At 39.6% G+C, this 20,881-nt stretch overlaps 1 protein-coding gene across 1 annotated transcript; it reads right to left on the minus strand.

The window, feature by feature from the left end:
* Positions 1-823: 823 nt before the first annotated feature.
* Positions 824-17,395, minus strand: LOC133564944 (cartilage intermediate layer protein 1-like). The gene is made up of 9 exons (XM_061919464.1): positions 17,316-17,395; positions 16,441-16,471; positions 16,326-16,356; positions 14,093-14,131; positions 12,452-12,623; positions 9,044-9,150; positions 6,729-6,900; positions 3,079-3,188; positions 824-1,109 (listed from the first exon to the last, which is right to left on the minus strand). Exons 2-9 carry the CDS (start codon positions 16,465-16,467, stop codon positions 1,105-1,107), a joined length of 663 nt encoding a protein of 220 aa, XP_061775448.1. The 5' UTR covers positions 16,468-16,471; positions 17,316-17,395; the 3' UTR covers positions 824-1,104.
* Between the last annotated feature and the right edge of the window lie 3,486 nt (positions 17,396-20,881).

A 20,881-nucleotide genomic window follows, 5' to 3' on the forward strand; every position in this document is an offset into this window, starting at 1 on the left:
CATACGTACCACAGCTGAGAAAAAGTTATTTTTGGCGGCAATTAAAAAGGGACAAGCGGTAGGAAATTAATGGATGGATGGATGTAAGGGAATCTCAATGGGCCCTGTTGCTAAGAAACACTGATTCAGAAGACAACAATTTGAAGTATGGGATCTGACTTCAGGTAGCACGGTGGTGAGGGGTTATTGCGTCCGCCTCACAATACGAAGGTCCTGAGTAGTCCTGGGTTCTATCCCCGGCTCGGGATCTTTCTGTGTGGAGTTTGCATGTTTTACCCGTGACTGCGTGGGTTTCCTCCGGGTACTCCGGCTTCTTACCACCTCCAAAGACGTGCACCTGGGGATAGGTTGATTGGCAACACTAAATTGGCCCTAGTGTGTCAATGTGAGTGTGAATGTTGTCTGTCAATCTGTGTTGGCCCTGCGATGAGGTGGCGACTTGTCCAGGGTGTACACCGCCTTCTGCCCGATTGTAGCTGAGATAGGCACCAGTGCCCCTAAAGGGAATAAGCGGTAGAAATGGATGGATCTGACTTCTACTAAAACTTGATTTACATCACTGTCAAGGCAGGAAACTCATTCATAACCCAGAGTACCACCTGTGTTCCCGTGTCCCGCCAACAAGTAGGGAGAAGTAAGTATTGCATAATAACAAGGTACCTTTAAGATCAGTCTCATTTAAAATGCAATTTTATACAAAATTTAGAAGTAGGTGGTCCACGCTCCATTGCTCTATCAGTTGAAACCTTGAAGACCCCGAGTGTAAATGTAGTATTGTGACGTTCCTCGACGTAACTTGCATGCCCAAAACAAATAAACCATGACCAATGCAATATGTACTTTTATTTGATTTTGATAACATGATGATTAAGAAAGAACATACATTTTTCCAAGGCAAAGAGCAAAGTAAATTTAAGTTTTAATCATTTTTCATATAGTTTAGTTTACCCATGTACAGTACCCAAGTTATACTTTTATAGTGAATCAAGAGCTGTAAAAGGTTCATTAAAATCCATTTCATTTCATCCACATGGGTATCTAAAGCATACTTTGTGGTCATGCAATTCTTTGCATTTGTGGCGACGATCAAAATCATCAGATGAGCTAACCTGAAAAAAGAATACATACTGATTAGTAATATTAATGTATGGGATACAACTCGCATATTCACGTCCATTTTCTCAATGGAACCTTTAAGCTTTTAAAACTGTCTGACCGCTGTACAGGTGGCAGCATGGTTGCATTTGTGTTGCTATGGTAACTGCTCCACAACACTTTTGTCAATATACATATGCTGCTGTACAGCCACAAGACGTCACTAGAGACGATAAAACTACAAAACCCAGAACCAGTGATGTTGGCACATTGTGTAAATGTTAAATGAAAACAGAATACAATGATTTGCAAATCATTTAACTAAATTGAATAGACTGCATAGACATGATATTTACTGTACGAACTGAGAAACATTATTTTTTTGCAAATAATCATTAACTTAGAATTTAACAGCAGCAACACATTGCAAAAAAGTTGGCACAGGGGCATTTTTACCACTGTGTTACATGACCATTCCTTTTAACAAAACTCTGTACATGTTTGGGAACTGAGGAGACCAATTTTGAAGCTTTTCAGGTGGAATTATTTCTCATTCTTGCTTGTTCAACAGTCCGGGGTCCCCGTTGTCGTATTTTACACTTCATAATGCGCCACACATTTTCAATAGGTGATAGGTCTGGACTACAGGCAAGCCAGTCTAGTACCCGCACTCTTTTTCTACAATGCCATGCTGTTGTAATATGTGCAGAATGTGACTTGGCATGGTCTTGCTGAAATAAGCAAGGGCGTCCATGATAACGTTGCTTGGATGACAACATAAGTTGCTCCAAAACCTGTATGCACCTTTCAGCATTAATGGCGCCTTCGTAGATATGTAAATTACCCATGCCTTGGGCACTAATACACCCCCATACCATCACAGATGCTGGCTTTTGAACTTTGCGCCTATAACAATATGGACGGTTCTTTTCTCCTTTGGTCTGGAGGACACAACATTCAGTTTCCAAAAACAATTTGAAATGTGGACTCGTCAGACCACAGAACAGTTTTCCATTTTGCATCAGTATATCTTAGATGAGCTCGGGACAAGCGTTTCTGGGTGTTGTTGATAAATGGCTTTGGATTTGCTTAGTAGAGTCTTAACTTGCACTTACAGATGCAGCGGCCAACTGTAGTTAGTGACAGTGGTTTTCTGAAGTGTTCTTGAGCCAATGTGGCAATACCCTTTACACACTGATGTCGGTTTTTGATGCAATACCGCCTGAGGGATCGAAAGTCACGGGCATTCAATGTTATGTGCAGTTATTTCTCCAGATATTCTGAAACTTTTGATGATATTACGGACCGCAGATGGTGAAATGCCTAAATTCCTTGTAATAGCTGGTTAAGAAATGTTGTTCTTAAACTGTCAGACTTGTTGAAGGGTGGACCAGCAAAGTAAGATTTTCATTGTACGGCAAACTGTCTGTTTAACTGTGCATATGACAATAAAAATTCTTGAATCTTGAATTTGCTCACGCATTTGTTCAAAGTATAGACCCTCGCCCCATCCTTGTTTGTGAATGACTGAGCATTTCATGGAAGCTGCCTTTATACCCAATTATGGTACCCACCTGTATCCAATTAGCCTGTTCACCTTTTTGATGAAAAGTCCTCAACTTTCTCAGTCTTTTTTGCCACCTGTGCCATCTTTTTTGAAACATGTACGTATGAAATTCCAAATGTGCTAATATTTGCACCAAAAAAAAAAAAGTTTCTCAGTTCCAACATTAAATATCTTGTCTTTGAAGTGAATTCATTTGAATATTAGTTAAAAACGATTTGCAAATCATTGTATTCCGTTTTTATTTACACAACGTGCCAACTTCTCTGATATCCTGGTTTTGTATAAAAGCTCAACCAAAGCTAGTTTGGAAAACTGTGAAATAATGCAAACCATAATTACTTCAATGGGCATTATTATGTTAAAATCACATTTGTATTAGTTTTAATGATTGTTTTTATGAATGATTCCCATCTTACCTTTGCGCTTGCAGTAATCATGTGTACATCTAAAGCGTACACGATAATCAGAGCACATTCCCGCTTTCTGGTCTGAATTTCTACAGACGAACCCACTGGTAGTGTCAGCTCTGCAAGAGAACAGAATTCAGTGAGAATTTTGTGGGGCATCCACCCTAATAATGGGTTGAAGGGATTGTTAAAGGAGACAAGTTATGTAAATTCTTCACAGATTAAAACTGTTCTCAGGTGTCCTTTTTCAAAATGCCCTGAGCACTGAGATATTAGAGAATCCTCAAATAAAGCCCTCTATGAAACAGCCTTATTTAGAGTATCCGGGAGATGTTACTGATTGGTAAAGTTCTTACATCTTATTCTGGCTGCAGTAGCTTTGCTAGTGACCAGGGGTGTGGACTCAAGTCACATGACTTGGACTTGAGTCAGACTCGAGTCATGAATTTGATGACTTTAGACTTGACTTGACAAAATGTAAAGAGACTTGCAACTCGACTTAGACTTTAACTTCAATGACTTGTGACTTCACTTGGACTTGAGCCTTTTGACTTGACAAGACTTGCTACTTTCCCCAAAACCCAAAGATTAAAAGGTTATTCAGGAGCGCGCCGTATCTCTCATTTTTTAATGACTGTGTCTGTCAGCGTGTGTGCGGCCTGTCAGTGCAACACCCAATCAAATTACATCCACGTTGTTTTCTGCCCACAGCATTCATCCAATCAAATTGCAAGAAAACCAACAAAGAAGAAATGTCAAACAACGCGCCAGTGAGAAAAAAAATATGCCAAGGTTTGTTTCGTTCGGGTATAAAAACTACGACTTGGCCAAAGAATTTCAGTATGCAAAACATGTGGTTCGAAGCTAACAGACAGAGACACAACAACTTCTAACTTCGTTCGACATTTGAAGATGCACAAAGAAGGGTAAGTATTGAATGTAAGCTAACGTTTATTGGCTCAGTAATGTAACTTTTATTTGCTGTGTAGTTACATCAGTGAGGCTGTAAACTCACTGCTAACGTTATAACCATAGACATCTTATAAGACTACACAGCATCGAGTGCTACTGCCTACTGGCACTGACGAGACGCGGGGCCGCCATCTTGGAGTGGTGATCTGCTCCGCTCAGAGCAATTCATTTGGCAGGAGCAATGAACTGTCAGCGCATTTGATTCATCTTACCTCTCTGAATACCACTGATTTTCACGCGCTTTTTTTGTCATACTTGTAGCTATGATAAAGGACACATGTTTTGGCAGGTTTTATATTTCATAGTTTGCTTAACAGTAATTGAATATTTTTATATGCTATAAACAACCAGACGTCCAAGATCAAAACTGGGAATATATTCCCAGAGAAGGGGGAAAAAACAGTCAGCTATTTTTAAGTTGAAGAAACGACATAATTAGTTTAAATATACATGCGAATATCCTACAAAACAATGTATGAATACATTAGATATATATATTTAATTTTCCTGAAGGAACTCTCCTGAAGGAATCAATAAAGTACTATCTATCTATCTATCTTAGAGACCTATAGACTGTATCTCTGTTGCTGCAGCAGCAGAGAGTTTAATCTGTCTTAACACTTTGTATTGATATTTCTGTATTACATTTTTCCCTTAAATTATAATGTCTACAGTGATAGTTTTATATGTATTTGTTATGTATGTCGCTTTGGATAGAAGCGTCTGCCAAATACTTAAACATAAACCTATATAAACACCTGAATGTCTTTATATTAGCTAAAACCACCAATCTGTTTAACTGGATTCAGGGTCATCCTCCCCCAGAAGATTTCTTTGTGATGTTCACATACAAATATGGATGTTGTTTGCTCCTTCACAACTCTGTGGTAATATTCTTTTCACAAAATACAACTAATAGTACAATAATGTTAAATATTACTTGTGAAAAGTAATCCCCCAATCCCTATTTTCAACAGTCTGCTCATTTGAGCAGGAAAATGCTGAACACCAGCATCTTTGTTTTCCACCTGTCAACTTTTCAGTTTTCGGCTGCTCGCCGGCTCCACATCACCACTTCAAGATGGCGGCCCATTGCTCGCGTCACAGCAGCCAATGCTGTGTCTACTTATAAGATGTATATGGTTATAACGTCATTGCAAACACGCCAATCTGTTGCCTGCACTGCAGTTAGCTACCTTATTCATACTTTTTGTCAAGTGATTTTTTTTTATGCAGGGTTGCATGAGGTACCTACACATAACGTTACGTTAGTCAATGTATCACACACAGTAACGTATCATTAGACGGCGGTCAGCAGCACCGTGTATTTTAGCCACCTACAAAAAGACAAACAGTCAAATAAAGGTCAGTTAAAATGTACACTGTATTAAGAATATGTGTACATGTTGCATAGGGCCCTGACATCTAAAAAGTAAAACTCTGTTCATTGTTATGTTCATGTATTTGTTACGTTCTTCATGTGTACGCACAAATAAACACATATACAGTATGAGATCAGATCAATGAGGTAAGGTAAGAACAGGATAGAAACTGCTGTGGAACTAGTTACAATGCAATATGCCATGGAAATACAAAGTTAACACTTTTGTGCAAATAAGTACAATTGCACTTGTTTTTTCAAATGTGTTTATTCTGTAAAGGAATGAGGGTAAATGTTTAAATGTTTAATAGTGCTATTGTGAAGTGCAATGTCAGCACTATTTTTTTCCTGCAATTTCAAATGCACCTGTTTTAATTAATAAATACAGCGTTTTAAAAGTATACACAATCTGTGTAAATAGTTGTATCTGTGGTTAAAAGGACTTGAAAGGACTCGAAACTCAAAATGCAGGACTTGGCACTTGACTTGAGACTTTCCAGTCTTGACTTTGGATTTTACTCGGGACATGCCTGTCTTGACTTGGGACTTGAGGGCAAAGACTTGAAACTTACTTGTGACTTGCAAAACAATGACTTTGTCCCACTTCTGCTAGTCACTGACAGCATGTAACGTTCTATGAGGTGTTTATTGATATGTTAAACAGAAACCAGCGCGAAGTTGATGGGATTTTAATAAATACAAGTTAAGTTGTACGATGTTGCAAAAAATCGTACAGGGTTCATGTCCTGCACCTTATGTAACCTATGCAACTAACCAAAATTCATTCTCGTTTGACAACATATGTTCAGTATTTAAAACTAGATTGGCTTGCTGGGAAATAACATTTTCTGAAATAGACAACTCTCATAAAACAATCTTGCTTGTGTAATTTCACACTCATTGAGTGAGCAGGCATTCAACAAACCTATATACAGTATAACCTGTTTAATTTAACGCTCCTCAGTCTGACATTAACTTATGCTGTTGTCAACATAACCGAAACTGAAACTATTTATTGCTTGCACATATTTGGCTAAAGACATCAGTTGAATGGGTAATAATATAGGTTTTTTGAATCAACAGTAGTTTGTTGACATAGATTTCCTCCATGTGTGCATATTTTTGTTCAGATGTTTATGTTTTCATATGCTACTGTATACTTTTATCTAACTGCCTCTGGTAAATTTGTTGTATACCTTAACTACATATACCATAAAGCTTTTGTGCAATGGTTACATTTCCATAAATGTATATTTTTTTGCATGTACAAGGTGCTTCCCTTCCAGAAAGAACAGCTAGTACTTACACAGCAATCACATCGCCTGTTGAATCCATGCTTAACCCAGATGTAGTTAGGACTTCAATTTCAAGTGGTGCTTGGCAGATTTTATTTGGATTTTCATTGTACAGGTCCTTTAGAGTCTCATAGTCTCCAGTACCAGAGGGGTTGTCTCGATCAAACCAAGGAGTCCAGCAATCTGCAAAAGTCATGTCAAGTTGAAAGAGCTATTAATACCAAGATTACAATTGCTGTTAAAGTAAAAAAAAAACAAAAAACAACTACTTCAAATTAGTTAATTTCCTTTTTTTTTTTTTTTCCGGCATATACAGTAACATACTTGTTTATCTTTCTAATCTTATCATTAAAATATTATTGTTGAACAATGAGAATACTTTGACAAAACATCACCTAAAAACTGATAAAAAAAAACAACTGATTTCACACGATTAGCTTCTTTTTTGCAGAGAACAAGTAGATACAACACATAATAATTATTTTTCTAAAAAATACTGCGATATTACAAATGTGTTCTGTTTTTGTCGACAGACTCGACACCCATGCAGTAGAACTGGCTGGCTCACGTCAACACATGCGGTTGTTTTTCCTGTGTTCTAGATCAATTTTCTGTCCTTGTGCCCTTATTTTGGTTATGCCTCCTTTCGTACTCCTTTTTTGCTGCATGTTCTTTTTTTGTGTAGTTTTCTGCCTGTGCACTTGTTTTTATAATTCCAATCAAGTCTTTTTAGGTTTACATGTTGCTCTTTTGCCAGCAGTGGATTTTAGGCAGGGGATTATTGCCTTTTTGTGCAAAAGTTACCCTGCTACGTGTCTTGCGTAGGCATTTTGCTTCTTACGTTTTTTTCTCCCTATCTAATGCAGTGTTTCTCAAAGTGTGGGGCGGGCCCCACTGGTGGGGAATAGAGACATGACAGGTGGGGTGCGAGGAACGGGAGGAAATTTCACTTAAAACATTTTTTTTAAATTATATTCTTAGATTTTTTTTTTTTTTCTATGCTTTCATTTTCTATACACACTGTAAATCACTTTGTGATTCTGTCTGTGAAATCCGCTATATAAATAAATGTAAATTACTTATTTTTCCTCTAGGCCTTAAATTTCTAGGTAGGAGCGAAAGTTTGACAGACAGAGCAACAGTAACTAATGGGGGCGGGGCTAAGAGGAACAATCTTTCACGCGGATGGGTAGTAGGCTAATGTGTGGACCACAATTAGACAAAATGGCTAAATTTGTGACTCGCACCTCAAAGGTCGTCGAGCCAGAGCCAGCGCCTGCAGAGAAACAAAAATCTGACGGGCTTAATCAACCAAAAAGCCAACCGAAAAGAAAATATAATGAAGGGTATCTTGCTCTTGGATTCACGGCAATGGTGGTGGGGGCAGAGGAGAGACCCCTGTGTGTTCTGTGTCTAAAACCGCTAGCAGCAGACAGCATGAGACACAACAAATTAAAGAGACACCTTAAGACCACACACCCCAATCACGTCAATAAGCCACTTGATTTCTGTCAAATAAAACTGGCAGAGAAGTTATTTCATTTATTATTGAACTTGATGCAAGTTATACCACAGCTGCACAGTTATTTTATTTATTATTGAACTTGATGTTATTTTATGTGATTGAGTTTGAATGTATACAACTTGAATGTTACTTGATGTTCAATAAATTTGAAAATGTTAAGCTTGGCATTAACGTTCTGTTGGGGCGATGCGATGGGGGCAGGTGGGGCTTGAAAACTCCCCCTTGTCCAAAGTGGGGGATGACAAAAAAAGTTTGAGAACCACTGATCTAATGAATAAAATTTTTGACATGCATGCTGCCCTTTGTCTCTGCATGGTGGGGTCATGCTATCAGCCGACATGCGTGACCGTGACAGAATAATCCAGCCGACAAGTGACCTTGTAAAGATCACTTTAGGTAATGTTGAAATGGCATTTTGGACCAGGCACTTCCTTGAGTAACTTGAGGCCAGTTTTGTGCGGTACCAACTCAAACTAAGCTCACTTTTTCTCGACCAAGTAGCCAGCCAACTCCCACCAGTACAAACCCCCCGGCTTTTCAAAGCCCAACTCCCACCAGTACCTACGCCTTGGCTACACAAGGCTTTGCCTCTTCCAAGACCCGTTTGTATTTATATACAACATGTATGATATCAAACAAACAATGACGCTAACAGTCGCTACGCGCCATCATACCACATACACATGTAGAGACATTCAACCGTTGACACTCAAGAGTGAGTCACCACACAACCAGCAATTAAAGAAAGATGCACATTCTGAATAATTATTACTACTTCATATTAAATATTCAAATGGTTACCTTCAAAGCAGAAATTGAGCGGGCACTTAAATCGAACACGATAATCCCTGCACCGGCCTTTTTTCTGGTCTGAATTTAGGCAGATGAATCCTGTGGTTGTGTCTGATCTGCAGAGGAAAAGAGATTCAGTTGTACTGTAAATTATTCAACCCCTGTTAATGACATTGATTTACAAAATGTATACTTCAATAGGTGACAGTATTCCGTACATGGTGACTGTGATACAGTGGACCCCGTTAAAGTAGACATCCCTTAGATTGGCTGACTCATTTAGACATAATCACAACTAGCCCTTGTTTGTACATTTACTTGTGATTGTGACCTGACACATCAGGAGAATAGTTGACATTGTTTTCCACTGTTACATTGTATAGTGACATTGTTTACTACTTCAACACAGAAAGGGAAATAGCTTGTAAACGAGACTTGTGGTTGCTCACCCTCAGGAAAACACTGCCCCTAGTGTTTTGGCAGGTATTCACAAGTCACGCCACCACAAAAAGACTAGAACACTGTGGAAGGGGGGCGTGGCCTGAGAAGCTGCAGCGAAGCATGGTGTGCCAGGACCGGCTGCGAGATCAGCGACAAGTGCGTAGATCGCCCACCTGGTCCTGCTTATCTAATCACCTGTCGCTCTGTTAAAAGGCAGCAGCCGGGGAGGAGAGTCGAGTTGGAGGTGAAACTAGAGCGCAAAAGAGAGAGAGGCGGAGGAAGAGACACTTGCCCAAACAAAGACTCGATTGAAAAATTAAACAGTGTTCTAAACCCTGAAAAGTAGCTTTCATGTTGATGACTGGTGGCCCGAGGAATCCGGAGGAAAGAAACCTCCACAATTTGGTGCCCAACATGGCCGAACCACCGGAGGCAGAAGAGGCAGACCACCTGACGGCTTTCACAAGCGCGCTCGCGGCGGCGACAGCAGCCAGCCACCAGCAGCTCGAAGCGGTCCGCCAACAAATGGCCCAGCAGGGCCAAATCTTGCAGGTGCTGGCGGACCGGGTGGGAACGGCACGGCCAACATCACCGGCCGTTGCCGTGAAGCGCATGGGAGAGGCGGAAGACCCCCATGCCTTTATTAACATTTTTTGGCCACGGCAAAGGCATGCGTATAGCCAGAAGAAGAGTGGGGGGTGCGGCTTTTGCCACTCCAAACGGCGGCCTCCCGGGTGCACTTCCCAGACTTAAAGAGGGCGGTGCTGGACCGGACGGGGTGCACCGCCGAAGAACATCGACGCCGGTTCCGGTCGATGCGCCTGGGGAAGGAGAACCACCCGTTTCATGTTTGGCCAAAGACTCCAGGAGGCTGCAACGTGCTGGCTGCAGCCGAAAGAGGGAGATGGCCGGTTGCTGGACCAAGTCATCTTGGAGCAGTTCGTGGGGGCGTTCCCGGCGCGGACGGCCAACTGGGTCCGGTATCACCTATCCCAGGACCTAGCAGCAGCGGTGACCCTCGCTGAGGACCACCTGGCCGTCAACTGCGAGTTGCAACCGGCACCCACACAGCGCAAACATAGCGCTCAACAGCAGGAGGGAGTATGGCAGTTCCCGAGGCATGACCCGTGTGACTCTCCCTCTGCTCTTTCTCCACAGGTGCCGGCTGCTGCCTGCATAACACCTCCCTTGCAGACGGCCCCTCAAACATCTGTGCAGGCCTGCTTGAGTCGTGGGTGACCTGGTCACGCGCGTCAGGGTCCTCCGCAGGTGGAGGTGAGGCGGGTGATCCGGGCGACCGGCCCTTTAGTGCCCTCCCCCGGCCCGGGTGAGACGTACTGTATTCCGGTAAGGATACAAGGGAGTACATACCAGGTGATGGTGGATTCGGGCTGCGAGCAGTCCATGATCCACCAGAACCTGATTCGACCCGGGGCTTTGAGGCAGGCAAGAACAGCTAAAAATTAGATGTGTTCTTGTGGTACCCTATGATGCCAGTGGAGATTTGGTTTGAGGGACAAAAGCATCGGGTTAAGGTAGCTGTAAGTACGCACCTTGCACACCCCGTAATTTTGGGCACAAATTCAACAGTCTAGTGACATAAAGCGTAGGGGTGCGTTCATGGACCGTAGGAAAGGGGAATATCCGCGCAGTTCTCAGTGGCGATGCGGATTCATCCAACACTGCTGGGGGGGAACCAGCGGGGGATTTACGGGAATCCCCCCGGATCCCCACTGGCACCCTACAGAGGATTTTTCCCCTCAAGCAGTCTCGAGATGACACTTTGCGCATGGCCTGGGACCAGGTGGCTTCCATCGACGGTCAGCTAGTGCGCCCGGGAACAGCGTGGGTATTTCCTCATTTTTCAATTATTAGGGATAGATAATACCAAGTAAGCCGTGACACTCAGTCAGGAGAGGAAATCACCCAGTTGTTGGTACCAAAACGCCGGCGGGAAATGGTTTTCCAGGCGGCGCACTTTAATCCCATGCCTGGCCACATGGGGTACGATATACGATAAAACACTCAATCGGGTAATGGTTCGATTCTATTGGCCGGGCATCTGGGCAGACGTGCTCCGCTGGTTTGCAGCCTGCCCAGACTGCCAGCTAGTCAATCCAGAGGCCACCCCCAAGGCGCCCTTGCGCCCATTACCACTCATGGAGGTCCCCTTTGAAAGAATTGGCATGGACCTCATCGGACCATTCCACACGGGGATACCAGTTTATGCTAGTCCTGGTGGATTACGCAACCCGGTATCCCGAAGCAGTGCCACTGCGCTCCATCTCTGCAAAGAGTGTCGTGCAAGCGCTGTTTCAGGTCATCGCCCGAGTTGGAATCCCGAAAGCGATTCTGACTGACCAGGGGCATGTCCTTAATGTCACCCACGATAAAGGAACTTTACGGATTATTGGGAATTAAAGTGATCCGCACCAGCGTATACCACCTCCAAACTGACGAGCTGGTGTAGTGGCTAAATAAGACGCTGAAAACCACGATCCGTAAGTTTATGCACGAGGACAATCTCGGCCTGTGTCTGGCGGTGAAGGCACAGTATGTGGAAGTGGGGCAAGGCCTGCGAAGCTGCAGCAAAGCATGGTGTGCTAGGGCTACCTGCGAGATCAGCGACAGGTGCGTTGATGGCCCACCTGGGCCTGCTTATCTAATCACCTGTCGCTCTGTTAAAAGGCAGCAGCCGGGGAGTAGAGAGGAGTTGGAGGTGAAGATGGAGCGCGAACGAGAGAGAGACAGAGGAAGAGATGCTGAAAAGCCCAAACAAAAAAAATACATTTATATGTTTTTTTTTGTTAAAAGGACACAAACTCTCTTAGCTGCATTCTCGTCACCTCTTTATTCTTTTGGTCTGATTTCCTAGATCATGGCAACCTTGTCTACAGAACTGTCAGTTTTTACTCCTGACCTCACTTTTTGAAGCCTTTATATATCGACATTAATATTTTTTCATTCAGTGCTTACACAAAAATGACATCTGAAGACACACTGACTCCAGATGTTGTCTCAACGTCAATTTGGAGTGGCTTTTGACAGATGTATCCTGGGTATTCACGGCGCAGGTCACTTAAAGTCTCAAAGTCCCCTTTCCCACTAGGGTTGTCCCGGTCAAACCACTTAGTCCAGCAAACAGAAGCTAATGTCCAAGAGGAATAAGGTGGTTGTTTTTTGTTGGGGATTGATGTTGCATGTAGGGTAAGAGAAGACAAAAACAAATTAATTGATCAGAATTCTAATACAAAGCTGAAAACAATATTGAATTAAAAACAAATACCAACATTGACACTGGGAAACTCTTGGGTCATATTTTAAATCTGATTCTTGCTAAAAAATCAATCTTATAAACAGGACAAGTATTTCTCTCTAAAACTGTAGTATTTTAAATAAGAAAATTGTGTGCTGTACTTTGATTGTCAATTCTATATGCCGGAAACTGTATTCATCAAAAAAGCAATTATAATGATTTGCAGACGTAATACTCGTGTTACATCTTCTTAGTAACTTGACATATAATGTAAGAAATACTGAGGATTTCTGACTAAAGTGTATGTTAAAAGGGCTAACACAAGGGCGTCCTTTAACCGCATACAGAAAATGTAAAGGATATGAAAAGCCACTTTGTACATTAAAGATGATAAAATCCATCTAATATAAGTCAATATATGTAAAGCCTCATCTCCATGTTACAGGTGGCGAAGCAAATTAGTGTAATGATATAGCTCATAAAATAATAATTTGTTCAATTTTAACAATATATTGACAGTCAATAAAAATGAGACGAAGGCTGAAAATGGCTATGGCCACTCTTTGGACAAGTTTTGTGTATAAAATGAAAATGGTATACCGTATTTCCTTGAATTGTAGCCGGGGCGCTAATTAATTTAAAACCTCATCTCACTCCTGCGCCTACCAAAGGTATGCGGTAAAAGTAAGCATGCACTAATTATTTTAAAACCTCTTCTCACTCTGGTACTTACCAAAGGCATGCAGTATAAAATTTAGTGTGATGTAAGCTTGGACCTTAAATCCTACTGAATAGCTCTTAATCTTCTTCCCTTTTTGCGATTTCAAATTACCGGTATTGAAATCAGCCTCCTCCATTTTGAAAATGACAGGGGAAGTGTCACTCGTGACGTCACGAGTTTGACCAGGCGGTAATACTAAGCATGCGCTAATTATTTTGCGAAGAGAGTTTGACCCGGCAGTAATTCAAGGCAGGCGCATACTATATGCCCTGCGGCAATTCAAGGAAATACGGTTTTTCTACATAAGTCAAAGCCAATATACTGTACTGTATACAGCATCATAGTCATTAATGGACCCATTTCAATTTTTTTCTTGTGGTACTTGAAGCAGAAGAAGGCCAACAATAAACTTTTCTCTGCCCTCAAGGGCTCTACTTTAATTATGAACTAAATGTCTGCATTATTGCTTATGGTCAAAGAACATTCCGAACAACAACAACAAATTAGTGATTGACTCAGTCATTCTTTAAAGACAAGGCTTTTGGTACGGCTATTTTGCAAGTATAACCTTGCCAGTGGACTTCATGCCTTTAAAATTTGAGACCTCATATGCAGAATAAACACAATATAGCCTGCTTACGAGAGCTGCTCCCCGGTGTCTTGGCTTGCACTTCATTTCCTAGAAAAATAAATGAAATGATACAGAAATTAAAAAATATATATATGGAGGATCCAACAAGTGGAACACATTAGGTGCATTTGTGATATTCGTTATTCTAAATAACTCTTGATTAAGACCAAAGATGTGGCATGTTACACGTAGCATTTTTGCTGATAGGCAAGAAAAATTCAATTGTAATAGTGGACACCTACTTGAGCATTGCAGTTATTGATTGGCTTTGGAATAAACTTCAATGGCAAAAACAAAATACATACATACACATATATACATATATAAATATACACACATATTACATATACTGTATATGTACATACATACATATATATATATACATACATATACATATATACATACATACATATACAGTATACATATATATATACATACATACACACATGTTCATATATATATACACACACTAGGGTTGCACATCTCTCTCTGATAAACGATTCGATATGCATTTAGATACACAGGTTACAATTCGATTAAAAAACGATATCCTTTTATTTCAGACCGATTCGATTGGATTCGATTCCGAACGATACGATTCGATTTGACGGTTAATATTCAAGACTCCAAATCCCCAAGCATTGTGGCTTTATGGCACTGGCAAAAAAAAAAACAGAACAAAATCACATGTAATGTATTTATTTTTAGACATGGACCAAAAAAAGTCTGGCTGAATTGTAGGATGGGAACTCCAAAGGTAAAAGTAGCACAGAATAGTAACAACAAAGTGCAATATTTCAGCCTGAGCATAGTTTTGAACACTAGAGGTAGGTAACAAAGATTCAATATTTCAACCTGAGCATAGTGTTTTGAACACTAGAGGTAGGTAAGAAAGATTAAATATTTCAATCTGAGCATATAGTGTTTCAAACACTAGAGTTAGGTAACAAATATTAAATATTTCAGTCTGAGCATATAGTGTTTTGAACACTAGAGGTAGGTAACAAAGATTCAATATGAGATGTGGTGGGCCGTGATCGTCACATAAGACTCGGTCGCACATGACGTCCAAGCGTCTGTTGTTGTTGCCACTCGCTCGGCATTTGCCAGCTCTTTTTCTACTTGGCTGTTAACTTGGGCATACAACACTGGCATGCACGTGTTGGTCATATGATTTCGGGACGGTATCTTATACCTGGGCTCTAACGTATGAATCAAATCCTGAAATCCTTCCCACTCAACAATGTTGTAAGGACATAATCCCTTGGCGATAAAACTCGTAATTGACGCTGTGATTTCCTTAGCGCGTGCTGAATTGTGACGAAGTTGCCCGAATAAGTTAGGAATGGTGCTCCCTGGCTGTGTGCTACTGCTTGCTGCACACTCCTGCTCGTTGGCACGGGGTTGGCTCCTGCTCGTTGCCGTGTTTCCTCTTTGCATGCTGGTCGAGATTTGTAGTGCTGCCAGTGTACGTCAACGATGCTCGACACAATTTACAAATAGCATGGCTTCTGTCGAGCTTCCTTTCCTTCTTATAAAACCCAAAAACTTTCCACACTTTGGATTTCTGTCTCCCCAATGCGTTAAAAATCTTTCTCGGTCCATTATCACCTGCGGTCAGACTGACGCTTTCGTTCTCCTCCTCCTTCATTTTGCGTGTTGTCCCTTGTTTATCACTCGTGCTAATACCAGCTAGGCAGCTACCGCGTTTGGCGAGTAGCTTCAGCTCTCGTGTTGTTTTAGAGATGCTGGCGCATATTGTAATTTAGCCAACCCATGCAAAGTCTCGCGATAACCGATCCATGACTCTCTAATAACCGATTCAGCTAGGAATTCATGGATTATTCGCATTGATTGAGGAGTGTGCTACCGATGCAGCCTAATCGCTCACTTGTTGAATCGAATACTCGATCGCATCGGTTTATCGTTCACAACCCTTATACACACACATACATATACATATATATATATATACACACATATATATATATATATATACAAAAATATACATACATACATATATATATATATATATATATATATATATATACTTACATACATATATATATATATACATATATATTTAAAAAACTATATATACACACACATATTTTATATATATATATATATATATATATATATATATATAATTTTTCTATCACATGGTGTGACAGCATATGCAGGATGATATTGTATACAAAATTGTGTTATAAAAGATTGCTTTACTTATAAATTATCTTACCAACAAGCAGGAACACAATCATGACGTACAACTGCAGGATGAAATATGATATTAGGACAATGCATAGTGTTCTGTCAAATGTAATCTTCATATATATGACAAGTTTATACATTACCCATCTGATCATGTTTGGAATTGTCATGTTTCTATCAAGAGAGGAGACAGTTTCTTTTATTTATGGAAAATTATATTAGTAATCTACCACCTAGTGAACGCCCTGGACTGATCAATTGCTGAGCTAATAATGACTAATAATGTTTGTTTGATATGGTTTGTTTCAGACATGTCTAAAAATGAGTAGTAAAATGCAGAATTTCATGAATGTCCAGACAGGTTTGGATGCATTTACTTAACTGTGTTGGTATTGTTTCCTTTTCCAGTGGTATTTCCTGTTTCTTTAACTACTCTGGCCTGAGCGCTGCTTCCCACACCTGTCCTAGATTCGCAGTCTGAGCACACATGTTTTAGGTTGCCAATCAGAATTTTGTGTGTGCTACCATTTTCTGTGCACTTCCCAGTTTCATTACTCCTGCTTTGTCTTTTACATTAAAGTCATGTTTAGCTGTGCACCACTGTCTTTGAATCTTGGGGTTCCAGACTTACAGTCTATTGCTGATCAATCATTCACTACATATCTTGACATGACATATTTTTTTTCATTTATATATAGATCACTTCAAATGAAAGAAAAAAAATTGTTAAAAACGATAGCAGTTAAGAAAAATAACAGTATATACTATAGTTATAATAATGCTATATTTTGAAAGAGTGAGAGTGAGCTTCTTATCTTTTACTCAGAACAATAATAAAACAATGTATATATATATATATATATATATATATATATATATATATATATATATATATATATAAAACAATGTAAAGAGTATAACATTTATTTTTATAAGAATAGAATTTGATTTCAAGAAAGAAAGCATTGTGATGTGTAAAAATGATAAAGCATGCAAATAAAAATGTGAAAGCTCTTACTGTTCAGGATGCTGCTGTTGATTGTGCTCGTTCTGAATGATGAAAATGCACTGCCTTAAATACTTTGACACAAAAGAGGTAGCCAATCACTAGGAACATTCCACATGATGGGACGTCACACTACCAAATATGTTGAAGCTACAGTTAGAGATTTCAAACTACATTAAGGATTATCAAAGGGTTCATCAAAGTTTTATATTCACTTTTACCAGTTGCAAAGCATACACATTTTATGGGAGTGTAATTTTTGTTGAATCATCGAGCATCATAAAAGACAGAAAATGCTACTAGACCTCATGCAGATGCAGAGCAACTCGTACAGGTAGATCTTGTAAATCTTGTAAGTCTTGTGTGACTTGAACGTCTAGTATGACTTGTTCATCTTTTCTGTTTCCTTTTTTCACCAATAAATAAAGATCGATGATTAATGTCAATGATATTTAACACTTGATATTTGCTGCCACACCACCAATCATTGCATTGTAAACATGTTGCAGTGCATGTTGATATATGACAGGAATGTGTTGATTAGATGATGTATTTTTCTAAAGCTTTCCACACATTCTCTAGGAGTAAGCGATACTGTAAATGTTGGTACATCTTACTTGAGATGTTTAATGATCATTGAAAGATTGTGGCTTTAATTTGTTAACAATTACAGAAATAAATAAGAGGACAAATATTTTAGAAAAATGTTTTTTTAGTGTACAAATTCAACAAGATAAGAATATCAACCACATATTACAAATACAGTGGTACCTCAATTTACAAGCTCAATTGGCTACATGGCTGAGCTTGTGACTAAAATTAACTGCTAGTAAATTGACTGAATATTTCATTGGGCCTAAAATGTAAAACAGCACATTTACATTTAAAATACTATGTCTAACAGGTCTGTCCAAAAAAATCCTTGCTGTATTGTTTCCATGGGGGTCCTATTCAATAAAATTCAATGACGTATATAGTGGCACCGACATTTCCAAAATCATCACAAAAAATACAGGGAAAATAACACCATATGTACGTCAACAAAAAGAACAAGCAATAAAACATGGAATAAAGAAAAAAATCGCAGAAAAAACATTTTTTAAAAAGCAATATTTACAACAAGAGGCGGGGGATTTGTCCGTCTGATGGGAGAAAATTGTAATACCTCCTTTTTTTGCCTCATGTTAAGTGAATTTTCAGGGCTGTTTTGAAAGAGCCGAGCAAATTATTTTTTTGAGGGATGGGGTAGAATGTTACAAACCAGGTTTGCAGTGCTATAGAATGACATATTGCCCATGTTTGTTTTATGAGTGGGTGGTTCCAGATCGTTGTTCACTCTCCCTCTGGTTTTGTGACTGTCGGTGTTGCTAACTTTTTGAAGGTAGTTAGACAGATATGCAGGTAAAAGGAGCCTTTCAGGCAAACTTGTATTTACAATTTTGCATACCAACCCCATTTAGAGGTAACGTGCTCACGTTTTTTGTGCCAGTTGAAAGGCAAGCAGCAGCATTTTGGACTAACTGAGATTAAGCGAGTGAGGCCTGGTTCATCCCAACATAAAGTGAGTTGCAGCAGTCCAAAAGTGATTACAAAAATAGAAATAGCATGGATTACCTGCTCAAAGTCATTAAAAGATAAAACTGATGTAATTTTGTTCAATCATCAAGCATCTTAACAGACAGACAATGCAACTGAACCTCATACAGATGCAGAGCAACTCATACAGGTCTGTCTTGTAAATCTTGTAAGTCTTGTGTGACTTGAATGTCTCGTATGACTTGTTCATCTTTTCTGTTTCCCTTCTTCCCAATAAATAAAGATCAATGATGAATGTCAATGATATTTAACTCTTGATATTTGCTAACACCACCAATCATTGGTTGGATTAAGATGCATTGTAAACCTGTTGCAGTGCATGTTGATATATGACAGGAATGTGTTGATTAGATGATGTATGTTCCTAAAGTTATCCACACATTCTCTAGGAGTAGACGATACTGCAAATGTTGGTACGTTTTACTTGAGATGTTTAATGATCATTGAAAGATTTTGCCTTTAATTTGTTAGTATCAATTACAGGAATGAAGAAGAGGACAAATATTTTGGACAAATGTTTTTAATCTACAAATTCAACAATGTATAACCACAACAAGATAAGACTGTGTAAGGATATCAACCAAATATTATTGAATGTCTCGTATGACTTGTTCATCTTTTCTGTTTCCCTTCTTCCCAATAAATAAAGATCATTAATGAATGTCAATGATATTTAACACTTGTTATTTGCTAACACACCACCAATCATTGGTTGGATTAAGATGCATTGTAAACCTGTTGCAGTGCATGTTGATATATGACAGGAATGTGTTGATTAGATAATGTATTTTCCTAAAGCTATCCACACATTCTCTAGGAGTTGACGATACTGGAAATGTTTGTATATTTTAGTTGAGATGTTTAATGATCATTGAAAGATTTTGCCTTTAATTTGTTAGTCTCAATTACAGGAATGAATAAGAGGACAAATATTCTAGAGAAATGTTTTTAATCTACAAATTCAACAATGTATAACCACAACAAGATAAGACTGTGTAAGAATATCAACCAAATATTAAAAATACAGTGGTACCTCAATTTACGAGCTCATTTGGCTCCCTGACTGAGCTTGTGTCTCAAAACATTTGTGTCTGACACTGAGCAGCCGTTTCGTTGACTCTGAAACGCCTCTAGCACACACTTCCACTGGGTAAAGATTTACATTCCTTACACTCTGTAACCAGGTCAGCATATCGTCCATCCATTCAAATTTTTAGATTTTGAAAAGATCTGCCATATGATGTGGTGCTACTCCATTGCAAATTTAAAAATTGCCATTTTAAATTGAATTCTAAAATTAACTGTCAGTAAATTGATTGACTTAATATTTTATTAGGCCAAAAGTGTAAAACAGCACATTTACTTTTACAATACTATGTCTAACAGGTCCGTCCCAAAAAGTAATTGCTGTCTTGTTCCCATGGTGATCCTATTCATCCATCCATTTTCTACCGCGTATTCCCTGTCGGGGTCGCGGGGGGCGCTGGCGCCTACTTCAGCTACAATCGGGCGGAAGGCAGGGTACACCCTGGACAAGTCGCCACCTCATCGTAGGGCCAACACAGATAGACAGACTACATTCACACTCACATTCACACACTAGGGCCAATTTAGTGTTGCCAATCAACCTATCCCCAGGTGCATGTGTTTGGGAGTGGGAGGAAGCCGGAGTACACGGAGGGAACCCACGCATTCACGGGGAGAACATGCAAACTCCACACAGAAAGATCCCGAGACTGGATTTGAACCCAGGACTGCAGGAACTTCGTATTGTGAGGCAGACGCACTAACCCCTCTGCCACCGTGAAGCCCCTATTCAATTTAGTTAAATTCAATGACAAATATATTGCACCAACATTTGAAAAATCATCATACAAAATACAAAAGACAAATAACACCATATGTACATCAAAAAAAAGAAAAAGCAATGAAACATGGAATGGAGAAAAAATAGCAGAAAAAAACATTTTAAAAAAGCAATA

This window comes from Nerophis ophidion, linkage group LG13, assembly GCF_033978795.1.
Source record: "Nerophis ophidion isolate RoL-2023_Sa linkage group LG13, RoL_Noph_v1.0, whole genome shotgun sequence".
Taxonomy (NCBI): Eukaryota; Metazoa; Chordata; class Actinopteri; order Syngnathiformes; family Syngnathidae; genus Nerophis; species Nerophis ophidion.

Bases quoted from the DNA above. Each gene is read 5' to 3' on its own strand.
- LOC133564944 (XM_061919464.1), bottom strand. From the start codon at position 16,467: ATGACAATTCCAAACATGATCAGATGG. The intron at 14,132-16,325 runs GTAAGATAATTT...TTATTTTTCTAG, and splicing joins GATTGTGTTCCTGCTTGTTG to GAAATGAAGTGCAAGCCAAG. The intron at 3,189-6,728 runs GTAAGTACTAGC...GTTCTCTTGCAG, and splicing joins ACAGGCGATGTGATTGCTGT to AGCTGACACTACCAGTGGGT.